The following is a 17,371-nucleotide window of genomic DNA, read 5'->3' as shown; positions in this document are numbered from 1 at the left end:
GGCGATAATTTTTCTAGGAATGTGTTTGGTATACCCTAGATCTTAATCAGTGATAATTACGTTTGGTACACCTTTAGGCATGACTTATATGAATTTATTAAACAGTCAAATAAAAGACTCAGTTTTTTTATCACTTATAAAGTTGCAACCAAAAATAATTTTTTGATGATGATGATATATTAGCCTCAACAAAACATTCACTTCACAAATATGTGTTAATTTTTGTACAATTCAAAGTAGCTTTAAACATCCTACGAGTTTTTTACCATCGGTACCCAAATCGCACCAAGCCAACTCTATTAATCCGTATCCAACAAAGTTAAATGAATAGCGAAAAGATTTAATTAAACATAAGACAAAGTTCACAGCCATTAGGAAAGAAAAAGAGTCGTTACCGGTCCTGGTGTTGGGCGGTGTCGGCTGAGTTTATTCCTGAGACATATAACCACTTAAGCGTCGTGGCGAGGAAAAGCCACGGTGAGGAGAGGGAACTTCGGAGTCTCGGCGAGGACGGGCGAAGAGTCACGGTGACTGGTGAGGAGAAGGAACTTCGGAGTCTCGGCGAGGATAGGCTCGTCAAGAGGGGAAGGGGAACTTGGAAGTTGGGCCGAGGCATCTGACGAGGAGTGGCTGCGAAAACAGTGTCAAAAAGAGGAGAGGATTTCGTCGAAGAGAAGGAACAAATGAAAAGAAAATTTGGGTGGGGGAGGCAAAGAAGGCAAAAAAAAAATAATAATAAATAACACCCCTTGCAAACCTAAAAAAGTTAATTTAAAATTATATTTATTCTTAATATTATAATACAATCCCTAAACCTAAAAATAAAATCTTTTTAGATAATCGGACGATTATATATATATATATATATATATATATATATATATATATATATATATATATATATATATATATATAAAAAAGCAAAGTTGGGATTAGATAAGGTTGGGATACCTAATTGGAGCACTTGATCGTCTCCTTTGTATATTAAGATTTTGCCAAAAAAAAAAAAAAAAAAAGAGGATCAATTAAAATAAGATGATTTTAAATACAATTAGCAAATAGAAAACGAATGAGTTAACTAATTGAAAAGTCCAAATGGCCCCAATTGTAGGATTTAATTAGTTATTGTCCTATTATATTTTTCACCTCACAAATAAGATAATAATTACTATTTTTGTTATAATTGTGTTAAAGTGATTTAATCTAGAGTGATTTTGATTAAGTTTGAATACTTTAGATTAAATTCATAAATAGTATTTTAATATAAGTGTATTTTAGTTGTAATTTTAATTAAATTAAGTAATTTTAAATAGCTACTATATTCTATAATAATAATATTTTTGACTTTTTGTTTTTTTTTTAGGATGCCTTTGGCGAAAATAAAAAAATAAAAAATAAATGCATCTTTTCAAATTATTTTGGTCTTTAATTAACAAGTCATGCACCATTATCCATAATGTCATCTTAGAACCTAAATCTCCTCGGAGTAGTCTAATGGTTAGCACATGAAGTGTTGTCATCATGAGATATGAGGTTTGAATCTCGATAAAGCCGAGATAAATACCTCCCTTATGTATTAATCACTATTCCAAAGGCTAGTAGCCGCTCGTGATTTACCTCATCCATGTAAATACCTCCTTTATGTGCTAGTTACTATTCCAAAAGCTAGTAATCGTTCATGATTTACCTCCTCCGTGTTGGTCCTAGGATAGATTAACGGGGATACTAGGGACGAATGTATATATTCACCTTTTGCTACCATCTTAGAACCTAATCGTTGGAAAACTTCCATGAGGGTTGACCGATTACCTCAAAGATTAATTAGTCGATTTCAAGAACTCTAAGTTTTAAAAAATAATTAATTAAAAATCGATTGCTTTAAAAGTTTTATTAAGTTAATTTAAATTTATCATGTATGGCTTGCCAAGATTAATGTTTGACAAATTCAACTTTCCTCTGTAAATATTCATTTTTTAGCATTTCAATTCTTGGCACATACATCTCACTTGGACATTTTACACCCATTTTTTTATAATTCCTATATATTTGTAGATGATATTCTTGTTTTCTATTCAAATTTTATAAATAATTAGTTAAAATGGAGATTATAAATGACAGTTTGGTGCATAAAATTCCATTAATACTGAATTTCAAGGGGAAAGATCCAATCACATTGAATCTATTATACATAATTTTATTTTACATTATAGTACAAGAAACTATTTTCACAACTCAAATTCATATCTTTAAAGTTAATTATTCGATAATAATTTTATCGTCAAAACTCCCCTTTTAAACAAAATGCAGATACAAAATTGTCCATGAAAAGTGCATTGCAATTAGTATAAATGATAGATCGATCATGTCGTCAACAAACACCTTTCCTTTCTTATTCGACAAAGAGATTACGATTTATTATTATATCAATAATGTCACAATTAGTTCAGTAGTATAACTACCCAGCAACCAACCCACCCGGTCCACCATAAGCAACATCCCAGTCACCTCTGGATGGAGGATCTCCTGCGATTTGATAATATTTGGCATCTGCATTCGTTTTCAGAGACGCACTGCCCTCGCCCGGAGTGTAAGCTTGGTTGTCTTCCCCTATGAACCGTGAAAACAAAAAAAAGCTGGCTTTATCATACCCTTCTTGGGGAAAATGACCATTCCCCATGGGAGGAGACGGCACATCGTTGGGTGTACGCACTTGACCTCCAAATTGTATCAATTTCGACACGTCTAGATTAGGGAAAAGCTCCTTTGGCCAATATCCAAGATTGGCACGGTCCATTGCCAACCACCAGTTACCACTTTGAGGATCCTGCATCCATTATATTCAACATATACGTTTAAAAATAGATACAATCATTCAGTATATATATATAAACAACACTAGGTACCTTTTGTATTCGAAAGTCAAAGTATGCTTGTAAGCCTCCGTACGTAGAAAGGTTGTCACCTTTGAAGGCAAATCCAGGTGCATGGGTTGCTGAGACTTGTACGAACCCTTTGCAATTTAAGTTCATGCAGCCCGTCTGGTAACCGTCGGTCTGAATATATGCATTATCATGTGTGAGGTAGGTATATACTTAAAACACTTTTAAAAAAACGTAGTTTAGTTGTTTTTAGAATATATATACTTACTGTGAAAAAAGTGAAAAAACGACTAGAAGTATCCTTATATAGCTGGGGATAAACCTGAAATAATAATAATAATTACAAGATCGAATCAACAAATTGATTTTATGAGAAATATGCATGCGTGTGAATGTATATATATATCCGGGTAACTTACGTGCCATCCGGTTTGAATAACATTCAGGTCGTCATAATCACCATCGACGTCTCCCATCATCCATACTTGATTTTGAGAGACTTGATTTGGCCCCACATTTGGAAGTGCCCACGTAGTGATCTTTGATTCAAAGCCATGGTAACGACCGTTTTGGCTCTCAGCAATCGCATACTGCACTCACAAATTCAACAGGAGTATCATTCAATTAATTTAATTAAGGAATTAACTAACTGCTGGAACTCTACTTTTGCGATGATATTTACATAATTCTGTTCGGAAGAATCAAGAACATGATATCTAGAGCCATAGTTCCTGAAGTATTTGGGTAGTTCTTTAGCTATGATTAGATCTTCTTTTCGAGTTCGACGAATGAGAACAGTTCCTAGAGGACAAGTATCGTTGAAGCCTGGATCTAAAACTGGTTTAAATTTTTCATCCATATTCACATCGTTCTTCGTTTGAAAACTTGGTCGAATCTGCAAACACATACATATAAATTAAGAAAATCTATTTGTTGGCTAATATAAAAAATCATGTATATAGTTAATTAAATACCTGTAGCTTATGATTTTTCAGAGCAGGATGATCGAATGCAGGTTGTTTGTACATTTGGATGCAGTCAAAAAGATCCCCAGTGAAAGACTGCGCGCAGCAGCGAAGTAAACATAAAAAAAGAAAAAATTATATATCATCAATATGGCAAATAATATTATTAAAATGAATCAGACTTAAACCTTTAGGACTTTGACCGGGGGTTTGTTGAGGCTTTGGAGCTCATTCTCTAACTCCAGATCTTCTTCCACAGTCAAGGGAATATTGTTTCTTCCTTCAATTGAACAAAGCAAAAGAGAGAAGAGCAATGACAAGTAAATTAGGCACATTGATGCCATAATGACAAACTATTTTGCTCTTCTTCTCATGTACATATATCTATTTATATTATAAGAATTCTAAAACCAAAATAAATGTCAGGTTAATATCTACTAAATATGAGGCCCTTATATATATATGTAATATTAAATATGACATAAATGTTTTTTTTGTAACCACAAATAAATTTCTATATATGTATCATCAACTTAATTGATTGATTGCTTAATGCAAGCATTGATGTCAAAAATATTCTTGAAAGGATAAAATTCTCTATACACTTATTTGTTATATAGTAATAAATTTATTTCATATTAACTAATTATATTATAATATTAATGACTTACCTAATATTAATCTTGTTACTTCTAAGAAAAGGAGAATTTAAAGGATAGATTCCAAGAGTCGAAGCCCATTTCTCTGATTATTTATTAAAAAATGATAGACTGTTTGATTTAAAATCTGTATGCGGATTGTTTTTCTTTTTTATTTTATCCTCGGCGTTTTACGAGAGGATAAACTCAAAGCTCTAGAATTTTTAGAAGGCGCATCATTCATTTTTCTCTAAAAAAATACCTTTTTTTACCTATCAGTCTAAATTAAAATAATAAATAATTTTTTTTATTTAAATACAAAAAAATAACTCGACCTAACTAAATAAAAAAAAGTAAAATTTTAATTATTTTATTAAGAAATTTCATATAAAAGTCATTGATGATTTTAAAAGCTCATTTTTTTTTAAAAAAAATACATCATTAAAATCATGATGATTTCTTAAATTTATTCATTTTTTAAATTTTAGAGTTTTAGTAAAAAAATTTAAAATTTTAAAAATATAAAAAATTATGATGATTTCTTAAATGATTCACATGGTAAAATATTGATTGTTTAATTTCGATAAATTTTTTCTGACTGGTCTGACATTCAACGTCTTTTTAGTTGAGGTTGGGTAATTTTGAATGAATTGTATTTGCTAATTACCGCATTTGAGATGTTTATAGATTAAGAATCGTTTTGTGCTTAAATATATTTTTCATCTTAATGCATGAGATATTTGTCAATTTGGTCTTGTAGGACATTTAAATTGATGCATGATTCAAATGGAGGCTTGGTTCATTCAACCAATAAAGAAGTCCAAACCTCACTTTCCAACCCATTGAGCTCAACCCAAGTTTGACCTCTCATCAATTGCCCTTAAAACATTCCACTTGAACTGGGCTCAAGCCACTGCGTTGGACCGAACCACACAGAGTATAAAAACCAAGTCTGGCATGATGAAAAGTGGCTTGTGCTACTGTTCACCGTGCCGTCTTCTTCCTCGCACAGACGCATAGCCCCGTTCCAATTCCAGATCTGCATCTCAGCATCCGACGTTCAAGTCTTCAACTACCGGCAATCAACTTCCGATCATCAGGAACTAATGGCGGAGGTTTCTCGATGGTGATTCCAGTCCGCGATTTCTTATTTTTGCCACTGATTAGGAGGCGTTCCTCCCATCTTTTGGTCCATCCTCACCTCAGCAACACAGGCGGTGTTCTTCCAGTGTTGCTGAGTCTCCTCCGACGACATTTCATCTTCCGCAGCCTTCATCTACGAGCAGCGATTCCAGATTGCAGAATTCCATATTTCGGTTCGTTGACAGTCCCAATTGGTCTTTGTTCACTTGGGAGGTTTCTTGGGCATTCTTAACTCTTCATGGCTGAGTTGTAGCTGAGGTTCTTTTCTTCCAACATCTCATGAAGTGTCATTGTGTTTCCTTGTGTAATGCCAAGGAGAAGGAATGTTGGAGTGTGGTTAGGGAATTGAGATGTTTTGTTCCTTTAGATTCTGAACTTATGTTGATGCAATTCTGTTTTACATGTTTTTATTTCTACAATTCTAGTTCATTTAAAGCTTTTGCACACTTAGTTTTGTAATTGCAATTTTGTCTCTATTCTTAGATTCTGAATTCTATTTCTTTACTCTTCCATTCTATTTTTTCTTGCAAAAATTCCAAAGGGATATGTTATATGGATTAGAATTGTTTCTTGATCTTTTTTGTTCTTTAGTTGTATTTCAATTTTTATCAATTAGTTTAGTTGTTAATTTAGTTCCATTAAGCTTAGCTTAGGTTTCCTTGTTAAGGAGTAGTTTAGGTTAGTTGTATAAATTTGCGTTTTCAGTCACAATCAAGGTTAGTTCTTTACTTCATTTAGAAATCATTAGATGCAATTAGTTTCTCTTTTGCTGTAGTGACCTCATTCACTAGATTAGGTTCCATTTCAAGCTTTTTTATTTCATTCCTTAGTTGAATTCTATTGATGGTGAAAGCATAACATAGTGTGACAATATGTTGTGAGTTCACTATTAATAGGTGGATAGGAAGTTGTTCATTTCATTAGGGTTAATCTCATACTTGTTTTGCTATTTTATTACTAGACCTTAATCCAAAAGCCAAACAACCCTCATGTCTATGATGGAAACCCCAAAATAGTTCTAAGTCTAAGACAAACATTTAATTGTTAGTTCCTCGAGAGATCCAATCTTGGACTCTTTATTACAACATAATTGTATAGTTAAGAGGTTCATTGAATTGTAAATTGTTAATTTGAAGGCCACTCTTGACACTCAACTTCACAGTCATCAAATTTTGACGTCGTTGTCGGGGAACGAAATAATTGTGTGTTTGTTTTAGATTGTGCATAGTTTTGTTTTTTTCCTTTGTTTTCATTTTCTTGATCTTATTACCTTAATACTTGTGTTCTAATAATTGATTTTGTTTCATGACTAGGTCTTCGTGTGATAAGTTACTTGACTTGATCCAGAGATTGAGAGGACTTTTAGAGCTTTGAGAATTCAAGAGAGGACACCAGAAATTTCTAAAAATAATCCTCAAATTTAAGTTACTTCAACGGCAAAAAACAACTTGACTATGAAGGAGCTTGCGGCTCCTGATATGGCCTACAAGTATTCTTGCATTACCTATCTAGATCTGGCAGTGGATTTTGAGCTTAGATCAGACTTAATACATTTGCTTCCTAAGTTTCAAGGTTTATTCGGGGAAGATCCTAACAGGCATTTACATGAGTTCCATGTGATTTTCTCAGCCATAAAGCCAGAGGGCATTTCAGGTGAAGATATCAAGCTGAGAGCTTTTCCATTTTCTTTGTCAGGAGCAGCAAAGGAATGGTTATATTATCTTCCAGTCAGATTTATTATGAGTTGGATTGATAGGAAGAGAGCATTTTTAGAGAAATACTTTCCAGCTTCAAGAACCACAACTATAAGGAAGAGCATTTGCGGAATTCAACAAGTTGTAGGAGAGACTCTTTATGATTATTGGGAAAGGTTCAAGAAATTGTGTTCAAGTTGTCCTCAATATTAAATCAGTGATCATTTACTTATTCAATAGTTTTATGAAGGATTACTCCCCATGGTAGGAGCATGATTGATATAGTAGCTAGAGGAGCTTTGGTTAATAAGACTCCAGAATAAGCTAGGGAGCTTATTTCAAATATGGCCGAAAATTCTCAACAATTTGGGAGTAGAACTTACTACTAGAGGGTCGATGAAGTTCAATTGGTATCTAAAGAGCAAAAGGAAATCAAGAGTTCATTGTTGGAGTTGACGTCTTTGGTCAAACAAATGGCATTGAATAATGCTAACCAAACTTTAGTTTTTCCCGTTCAAGTCATGAGGGTTTGTGGCATTTGTTCGAGTCAAGATTACACTTAAAATTTATGTCCAAATCTCCATCAAGATGAATCATTGGTAGCTATAGCTAGGCCTCAATTCCAACAAAGATATGACCCCAATTCAACTACCTACAATTCGAGATGGAAGGATCATCCTAATTTGAAGTACGGTAATTCATTCTACCAACAACCACCTCCAAATCAGAATTTACATAATATTCAGCAACTTTTACAAAAAAAAAGGTAAATCTGCTACCTTAGGGCCCCCCTAGTATCGGCCCCATCGATATAGAGGAAGGTACATGTAGGTACACAGGTCATAGGCGCATGGTGGGATAAACCCAAGGTCATCAGTTCCTGAGAATCGGGGCCGGATCTTCTGGACCCGAAATCTCTGGTCCCCTCCTGGACCACATTCCTCATATAAAATCCTCCCTCACGCACGAAGCACGTGCACGCGTCAACGCACAGAAAAACAAGCCCTAGCCTCTTCCTCTCGTCGCCTCCCTCCAGCGAGCCTGTCCCCCACGTTCCAGCCCCCGGCGACCTCCCTCCCACGACCTCTCTCCCTCCAGCGCCGTCTCCAGCGCCCGCGGCGACCTCCAGCGGCCTCAGCGTCGCCTCCCTGCCTCCAACGCCGTCTCCAGCGCCGACCTCCCTCGTCGCCACCCTCCAGCGCCGATCTCCAGCGCCGCCCTCCTGCACACGCCAACGCACAAAAGCCCTAGCATCTTCCAACTCCAGCGTCGCCTCCCTCCCTCCAGCGTCCTCTCCAGTCGCCTCCCTCCCTCCAGCGCTCTCTCAGCGTCGACCTCCAGCGCCAACTCCGCACAAAAGCCCTAGCCTCTCAACATCCAGCATCGCCGACCTCCAGTGCCGCCTCCCTTCAGCATCGCTGACCTCCAGCAACCTCCCGTCCTCCACCTCCAGCGGCCTCTAGCGACCTCGAATTCGATTCCAGCGACCTCCGTCCTTGGCACCGTGTGGACAGAGCAATTTGAAGATTATTTAAGCAATGCAAGCGGTGTTGTGCATTTGGAACGGATCTTGATCTTTGAAGATCTTTGTCAAAGGTTGGTCCTCTACATCTTCTCAAATATTCCAGTCATCTCCATTTTTATGTGTGGATTGTTCTTAATTCTAGAATTTCGTGTTATTTGCAATTCATTTATTCTTTTCTTACATACAACCCTTTTGCTACCTAAGCTAAGCTTCACCAATTCTTCATTTTTAACTTGCATAAAATCCTGTCAATTGTACTTCTAATGGTCATACTTTGTTAGTAATATATATTTGGTTATGTTATTCAGTTACTTGTGGGTTTGCATTCATTCTACTGTCATATGTGTAGATGTTATTGACATGTAAACTGGCAGTGCATTTAGCGTAGAAGTTATGAAATCTGGAGAACATTTTTAAGTGTGTCACGACATCTTGTTATTTTCTCCTATGAACAGGTTTGGAGACAATGTCTGTTAGATGAATTTATAGAGTTTTCAGTTGGATTAAGTGCATCCACTTCTACACATTTTCTTTTTCTGTTGTCTTTCAGATCCAACTATCATTGTGCAAATAAGAAAGAGAACTAAGCACCAACTGGGTTCAAGACAAAAAATGAACGTATTTTTTTTAAAGATAAAGCAAGCACACAGGAGATCTCGGAACAAGTAAGAAGTCAGAGATGAGTTGACTTTGTTTCTCACGCTGATCAGGTTCCATACTCCTGACTATAGAGTATTGACTGACTGAAGTTTACCCTTTCTTAGATTGCTAATGCAGATTTTTTTTTAAAAAAAAAAATTGTGGATATGCAGGACGGGCACCAAGAATAGTTGCTTGGTCTCTGACCTACTCCCAAGCTGCTAGCTCTTTGGCTGTCGAGATATAATGGATGTTGATCTAGTGATGGAGAATGATGAGACTAATTTTGAAGCCTAAATATTGAAGGAAAAGTCCGTGGATGATCCCTTAGTATTATTTTCTTCTTAATACATGTGTTGCTTATGCTTGAGGCACAGTGTATATCAATTATTTACAGCAAATTTATATGAAATTAACTCATCTGAGTTTGTAATTTATTTCACCAAGAATTTTCTTGTAGCATTCTACTAGGAAATCCCAAATAAGATATTCAAGTCATTAAGATTGTGTTCCATTTCCCATTGTTCTATTTCTTTCAATGATTCAATGAAGCCCAAAACTTCATTTCATAAGAGTGTTTTTTTTTTGCACTGCACTCAGCGTTAGCAATTTGGCGACTAATAAGGATCATTATTATGAAATTTGCATTGATTTATTTTGTGAATCGCCTACAGAACTTATCTGAGCTATAAAGCATAATTTGCATTTTGATTACATACAAAATAATAAATATTCTTTCAAGGTTGCTGGGTGTTAATTACAAAAATTCCTTTCTATACAAAACATGGATCAACATGAATATAAAAAAAAAAGTTATATGAATCAATGTGTCATCAAAACATACATATTTTTTGTTACAAAGGCCAAATCTTTTACACATCACTGATACACAGTCACCATCATGGTAGCTCAACAAAAAAAAGAGCATATCTCAATGAGGAAACAATGTTGTGTGGAGGTGGATCCCTCTTCCATCTATGGTTTTCCTTTTTCTTATATACAGTACAAGCATCAAAGAATGGTTGCGTATCTTCAACAAGTTATACAAGGACCTGCGCTTTTGGAACGCGTCGTGAGCATTTGGCACGAGGATGATTTGTCAGACTGTAGGCACAGCCTTCCAGTAGTTCCATATCTTCCTGAAATGTGAATATGGATGCCATTTTTGGATTCTCCGGTAGCAACTTTGATGCCAGAAACCCAGCAATTGTCAATGTTTGATACAATCATGATTGATTACTGATGAATCTTGCGGTCAGGTGTCATAGTATTCAGGCCATTGATCGTTCGAAAGCCTTTTCTCAGCTACCGAGACAGCTTTATGAGCTAATTCAGGCCGGCCCATCTTGATGCAAGCCAATGTGAACTAGAAAATCACAAAGGCAACTCATTTAGTAACACGATTGGAAGTAATAGAGTGTTAGAGAACTATCGATGAACACTTTAATACCTGCCATAGTAGGGTAGGCCATGGTCCACCATTATGATATGAAAGGCCTGCAAAATATCTAGTGTTATTAGATCAAGAAACTAAGCAACTACAACAATCATCAAAGGTAACTTTTATGGATACATGTTACCTATGCTTTTAGAATAACAAGTGATATTTGGTATCACTAACATCAACAATTTGTCATATTAGTAAAGAATGACGGAAATGTGATTCACAAATTATCGAGTGTTGTTAGATCAAGATACTTAGCAATTATGACAATCATCAAAGAGAACTTTTGAGTTTATGGTGACTTATTACTTTTGCTTTTAGAATAACTAGTAGCATTTCATATCACTAACATCATCAATATATCATATTGGTGAAAGATGATAGAAAACTGATTCAAGTTCTAAGCCATGAAGATGAGACTCTCATTAAACAGAAGGCTATGTTGGGTTTTTTACTTACGCATTTTTCGGATCACTTCCAGTAATTATGTGTCATTCTTCATATTCTAACGCAGGGTAACATATCTTCAGAGGTATATTCCAGATGAAATCCTCCCATTTTTTCTCCATCAGGTTTAGAATCTCCTCGGCTTGTCTTGGAATGGTTAAAGATGAAGTGATAGCCCATAGATTACCCAGTGAGAAGAACCAGAAATCCATGTGAGCTGGCTGAAGGTTCCCGATCAAGTAGCCACCTTTTTCAGGAATCCAATCAACTAGCCAACTAGGAATTTGCTCCGGATAGATGTTGAATTTGTTAGTAGCACCTTGGGAGTATTCTTCAGTCTTGTAGCGATAAATCTCATTGATCTTCTTCATGTCAACCCAAAAGTACTCTCTGATATGGAATGATAGTGCAGTGAGCCTTCTATTAACAACAAGCAGCAAGCTCCTGGATCCATCATCAGAGGCAATCATCTCACGCGAGCAACGCAAAGCACAGTAGAATAAAAGCCTGTATGAAAATTACCAAATATGCATTATTACATAAATAAACATCAACAGAATCAGTTATCTGTCTCGCTCAGATTCCAAAATTACAAATCACTTTAACCAATACTAAAATTGAACTAAATAAAACAGATTCATTTCATTACTTGAATGCATTAATGTCATTGAGGTTTAAAAGGCATAGTTTATACGGTTCTCATCTTTGGACTATCTTATTGGCCTTGTATTGAAATTCCAGCTATCAATTAGTAATCCAGCTTCTTAACTTAATCTCTGTTCGGTGCAAGCATATCTTTTAACCCCTGAAAATAAATTACTTATGGGAAGCATTTAACTATTTTTATCAAAAGGACAGGGATTAGCCAATTAATTCATGCGTGATTTGTCATCATCAGTTGGAAGAGAACAAGTATCTGAGATGGCAAAATAGAACCCGTATTACTAGACTAAATGCCTTAAGGATATTGAATATTCATCAAAAAAAAAAAAAAGGGGGAAAGATACACTTACTTGGATCTCAAGAGGAGAAATAGAATTCTGGAGACGGCGCTGGAGGGTGGCGACGAGGGAGGCCGGCGCTGGAGGCAGGGAGGCGACGCTGAGGCCGCTGGAGGTCGCCGCGGGGCGCTGGAGACGGCGCTGGAGGGAGGGAGGCGACGCTGAGACCGCTGGAGTTCGCTGCGGGTGCCGGAGGCCGTGGGAGGGAGGTCGCCGGGGGCTGGAACGTCGGAGGGAGGGGGGACAGGGCTCGCTGGAGGGAGGCGACGAGAGGAAGAGGCGGCGCTGGAGACGGCGCTGGAGATCGGCGCTGGAGGGTGGCGACGAGGGAGGCCGGCGCTGGAGACGGCGTTGGAGGCAGGGAGGCGACGCTGAGGCCGCTGGAGGTCGCCGCGGGCGCTGGAGGGAGAGAGGTCGTGGGAGGGAGGTCGCCGGGGGCTGGAACGTGGGGGACAGGCTCGCTGGAGGGAGGCGACGAGAGGAAGAGGCTAGGGCTTGTTTTTCTGTGCGTTGCCGCGTGCACGTGCTTCGTGCGTGAGGGAGGATTTTATATGAGAAATGTGGTCCAGGAGGGGACCAGGGATTTCGGATCCAGAAGATCCGGCCCCCTGAGAATCAACCCTACTCATTATGCTAGAGATGTCATGCGCCCACCATCTGCGCTACGCTTTGGGGGCTTCAACAACCTTTACAAGGATTCTAGCAATCTATGCTCCAATTCAGTTTCAACATCAACAATTTCAGTCATTTGTTGTTCAAAATGTTCTAAACCAATTTCACATCAAAATCAGCAATTTTAGCATTCCAATCAGTTCCAACAGCAAGTATATGCTCCATTTCAGCAGCAATTCCAGTCACAAAATCAACAAACAAATTTCCAGCAGGAATTTCAACCTTCACAAAATTTTCAGCACCCTTTACTGAATTTTCAGCATTCATATTCTTCATCCTCTTCTCAACCGACACACCATGTGAATCAAAATAGCTACAATAATTCTTTCGCGGCAAATTCACATCAATAGCAACAGAAGATGGAGGAATTAATGTAGCAATTTCTACAGCAACAGCAAATTATTCTGCAACAACAACAACATTAGCAAAGGACAAATTCAACTCTACAAAACATTGAAAGACAAATCGGGCAGCTAGCTACTAACATGAATCAAATGCAAGCTCAAGGATTGAGTCAATTACCTTCACAAACAATTCCAAATGCTAAAGGAAATGTAAGTGCATTGACTCTTCAAAGTGGAAGAACTACAACTGAACCAGTAAAGAAAATTCTAGCTCAAATAGATTTCAATATAGACACTTTTCCAGCCTCAATAAGTTCTACACCTCCACTGGATTTTGCTCCGAATATGTCAAATTCCAACACAAGTCAAGCTCATATTGATCAAGCAATTCCAGTTCAAAATTCAATTCAAAACAACCCTGCAAATCCAATTCCAAAATCAATTCCAACAGCACCTCTTTCAAGCTTCTAAACCAGTTCAGCAGAATTTCCAACAGGCAAACACTTCCATTCTAGATTTAATTAAGAATAATTTTGTTTCATTTCAAGCAACTTCTTCAAATTCGACTCCCATTGAAATTGAAGATTTGGAGAAAGATTCACAACAACAAGAAACTGAAGTTCACATTCCACTAACTTTTCCTCAAAGAAAAATTCAGCAAAGAAAGAATGTAGAGAAAGAGAAAGCTAGAGAGTTTCAAGCCCTTGTGAATTTATTTAGCAAAGTAGAGGTGAATATGACTTTGTTAACTATGATCAAGTAAATTCTAAAATATGTCAAGTTTCTCAAGGATCTATGCGTGTACAAAAATATATTTAAGGGGAATGAATTTAGCAGCATGGGAAAGAATGTTTCAGTACTTTTCAACTAGTACCTCAGAAATGTGAAGATCATAGAATTTTCACGGTGCCTTGTGTGATTGGAAGTTGTGTTTTCGAAGATGCTATGTTGGAACTAGGAGCATCAATCAATGTAATGCCAAAATCAATCTTTTAGACACTTGGAATTGGGCCTCTACAACCGATAGGAGTTGTTATTCAGTTAGCTGACCGTAGCCAAGCTCATCTAGTTGGAGTAATTGAAGATGTGTTAGTGAAGGTGAGAGAACTTATTTTTCCTGTAGATTTTTACATCCTGGATATGGAGGGGGATTTACTTGCAAATAAGTCTCCACTCATTCTTGGTAGACCTTTCCTGAAGACTACAAGAACAAAGATTGATGAACATGTAGGGACACTATCGATGGAGATCGCGGATACAGTGGTTCAATTCAATTTATTTGATGCTATGAAGCACCCGTCAGAGCACCACTCTATTCTTAGCATTGATATATCATATGAGTTTATTAGCTTGGACTTGTTTTTTGAGTTTGTTTCACAGTTGGATATTTCTGATATTGATGAGTTTAGATATGATTCTGAGGATTCTATCGATGTTGATGGGTATTTTGGAGTAGATGAGTTGAGAGCTATTTGTTGTCCATTTTCATTTGAGGGAGAATATGCAAGTGTAGGGGATGGCACAGTGAAAGCAATACCCTAAGAATATTTCTGATTAAAGTGTCATCTGAGTTAGGAAAAGGTGACTATGTAAGTGTAGGGGATTGCATAGTAGAAGTCATACCCTAAGAATCACCACCTTCAATTATTCAGTCATAGCAGTCGGAGTTAAAGCCCTTACCTGAGCATCTCAAGTATGCATTTTTGGGAGATGAACAACAACTACCAGTTATTATTGCCCAGAATTTAGAGTCAAATCAAGAATAGAGATTATTGGGAATTCTGCGACAACACAAGAAAGCTATTGGGTGGACACTTGCTGATATTCCTAGAATCAGTCCTTCAATTATATTCACAGAATTTATTTAGAGGAGGATGTGAAACCAATGAGAGAACCATAGAGAAGACTAAACTCATTGATCCTTGACGTAGTAAAGAAAGAGGTGACTAGACTTCTGTAACCAAGTATCATTTATCCTATTTCTTACAACAAATGGGTGAGTCTGATCTATGTGGTTCCTAAGAAATCAGGGCTTATAGTAGTAGCAAATGAAGATAATGAGTTGGTGCCCACTAGAGTTTAGAATTCATAGAGAGTTTGCGTGGACTATAGGAAGCTGAATCAGGCAAGCAAAAAGGATCATTACCCTTTATTGATCAGATGATAGAGAGATTGACAGGAAAATCACATTATTGCTTCCTAGATGGTTGTGTAGGATATTTTCATATTTGCATCGATCCGAAGGATCAAGAGAAGACTACCTTCACTTGCCCTTTCGGTACATTCGTGTATAGACGTATGTCATTTGGACTTTGTAACGCTCTAGGGACCTTCCATATGGTAAGCATTTTTGGTGATTTATTAGAGTATTATATGAAGGTTTTCATGGATGATTTTTCGATTTACGGTTCATCTTTCGATGCATGTCTAGAAAATTTATCTTGAGTTTTGAGTTGATGCATTAAGACTGATTTGGTTTTAAATTTTGAGAAATGTCAATTTATGGTTGAGCATGACATTGTCTTAGGTCATATAGGCTCTAGGAAAGGAATTATGGTAGATCTTGCTAAAATAAGTGTTATATATTCTTTATCTTACCCTGTGTGCGTGCGGGATGTTCGAGTTTTCCTTGGTCATGCAAGTTTTTACAGAAGATTTATAAGAGACTTCAGCAAAATTACTCTTCCATTAACTCAGTTATTGTAGAAGGATGTGGTTTTCTATTTTCATCAAAGGTGAAAAGAGGCTTTTGAGAAGCTGAAGGAAGCTCTTATTACGACACCCATCATTAGAACACAGATTGGAGCCTTCCTTTTGAGTTAATGTGTGATGCTTCAAATTATACAGTGGGAGTTGTACTTACACAGAGAGTAGATGGAGCACCACATGTTATTCGTTACACTTCAAGAACGTTGGATGTTGCACAAGCAAATTACATTACCACGGAGAATGAGTTTTTAACTATTATTTTTATATTGGATAAATTTAGATCATATTTGTTGTATTCTCATGTGGTTATTTTTTTTATCTCTAGCATTGAAATTCCTCCTCAAGAAACCAGATGAAAGCTTAGGTTGATTAGATAGATGCTTCTGCTTCAAGAATTTGACATATAGATACGCGATAGGAGTGGGAAAGAGAACCTAGTGGCAGATCACCTGAGCAGGATCGAGGGAGATTTAGATCACACGGCTTTTACTGATGCATTTCTAGATGAGCAGCTCCTACAGCTCCATGGTGAGTCACCATGGTATGAAGATCTGGTTAGTTTTTTAGTAGCACATGTCTTTTCTGCACAATTTACAAAAGCTCAAAAGAACAAATTAAAAAGTGATGCAAAGTCTTATGTATGGGATGATCCTTTTTTGTGAAAATTTTGTAGTGACCAAATCATTAGGAGATACATTCCTGATTATGAGTTTCATTCTGTACTCAGTTTTTGTCATTCTTTAGAGTGTGGTGGCCATTTCGGATCCCAGAGAATTGCTAGGAAGGTATTAGAATGTGGATTATATTGGCCCACCTTGTTCCATGATGCATATGTTTTTTATAAGTCATGTGATAGGTGTCAGAGGATTGGGACCATAAGACCTAGGAATGAAATGCCTCAATAATTCATGTTATTCTGTGAGATTTTTGATGTATAGGGTATCGATTTTATGAATCTATTTTCTACTTCATTAGGATTTTTATACATTTTATTAGCAATTGATTATGTTTTCAAATTGGTGGAAGCTAATCCACTAGTACTGATGACTCTTCAGTTATTGTTAGTTTTGTCAGGTCACACATCTTTTGTAGGTTTGGAGTACCCAAGGTGATAATAAGTGATCAAGAGTCTCACTTTTGTAATAGGCACATGAAAGCTTTGCTAAGCAAGTATGGCGTGGCGTATAAGGTTTCTACTCCATATCGCCCTCAAACAAATGGGCAAGCTGAGGTGTCAAATAGAGAAGTCAAAGATATTCTTGAAAAAATAG

The 17,371-nt window shown here is 36.9% G+C and overlaps 1 protein-coding gene, 2 long non-coding RNA genes and 1 pseudogene across 3 annotated transcripts; 1 reads left to right on the top strand and 3 right to left on the bottom strand.

Annotated features, from left to right (window-relative positions):
* Positions 1–449: 449 nt before the first annotated feature.
* LOC121991536 lies at positions 450–4,188 on the bottom strand. The gene is made up of 8 exons (XM_042545527.1): positions 4,033–4,188; positions 3,854–3,940; positions 3,562–3,774; positions 3,299–3,469; positions 3,148–3,201; positions 2,904–3,053; positions 2,460–2,824; positions 450–630 (listed from the first exon to the last, which is right to left on the bottom strand). The coding sequence occupies exons 1-8, from the start codon at positions 4,186–4,188 to the stop codon at positions 450–452; spliced, it is 1,377 nt and encodes a 458-aa protein (XP_042401461.1).
* Positions 4,189–8,595: 4,407 nt separating this feature from the next.
* LOC121989522 lies at positions 8,596–9,981 on the top strand. Its single transcript, XR_006114267.1, has 3 exons — positions 8,596–8,915; positions 9,395–9,554; positions 9,657–9,981. It is a non-coding gene; the product is annotated as an uncharacterized LOC121989522 (long non-coding RNA).
* A 332-nt stretch (positions 9,982–10,313) lies between these two features.
* On the bottom strand, positions 10,314–10,986 carry LOC121989521. Its single transcript, XR_006114266.1, has 2 exons — positions 10,934–10,986; positions 10,314–10,849 (listed from the first exon to the last, which is right to left on the bottom strand). It is a non-coding gene; the product is annotated as an uncharacterized LOC121989521 (long non-coding RNA).
* Positions 10,987–11,382: 396 nt separating this feature from the next.
* Positions 11,383–13,901, bottom strand: LOC121991535 (annotated as a pseudogene).
* Positions 13,902–17,371: the final 3,470 nt, after the last annotated feature.

This window comes from Zingiber officinale, chromosome 6B (assembly GCF_018446385.1).
Source record: "Zingiber officinale cultivar Zhangliang chromosome 6B, Zo_v1.1, whole genome shotgun sequence".
NCBI classification, from domain to species: domain Eukaryota; kingdom Viridiplantae; phylum Streptophyta; class Magnoliopsida; order Zingiberales; family Zingiberaceae; genus Zingiber; species Zingiber officinale.
Note: the sequence above shows the minus strand (reverse complement) of the source record. Positions and strands in the feature narration are given on the sequence as shown.

Coding starts and splice junctions, on each gene's coding strand:
- LOC121991536 (XM_042545527.1), bottom strand. CDS start 4,188: ATGGCATCAATGTGCCTAATTTACTTGTCATTGCTCTTCTCTCTTTTG. Junction 3,941..4,032: donor CCCCGGTCAAAGTCCTAAAG/GTTTAAGTCTGA, acceptor TGCTGCGCGCAG/TCTTTCACTGGGGATCTTTT. Junction 3,470..3,561: donor ATTCTTCCGAACAGAATTAT/GTAAATATCATC, acceptor TTGTGAGTGCAG/TATGCGATTGCTGAGAGCCA.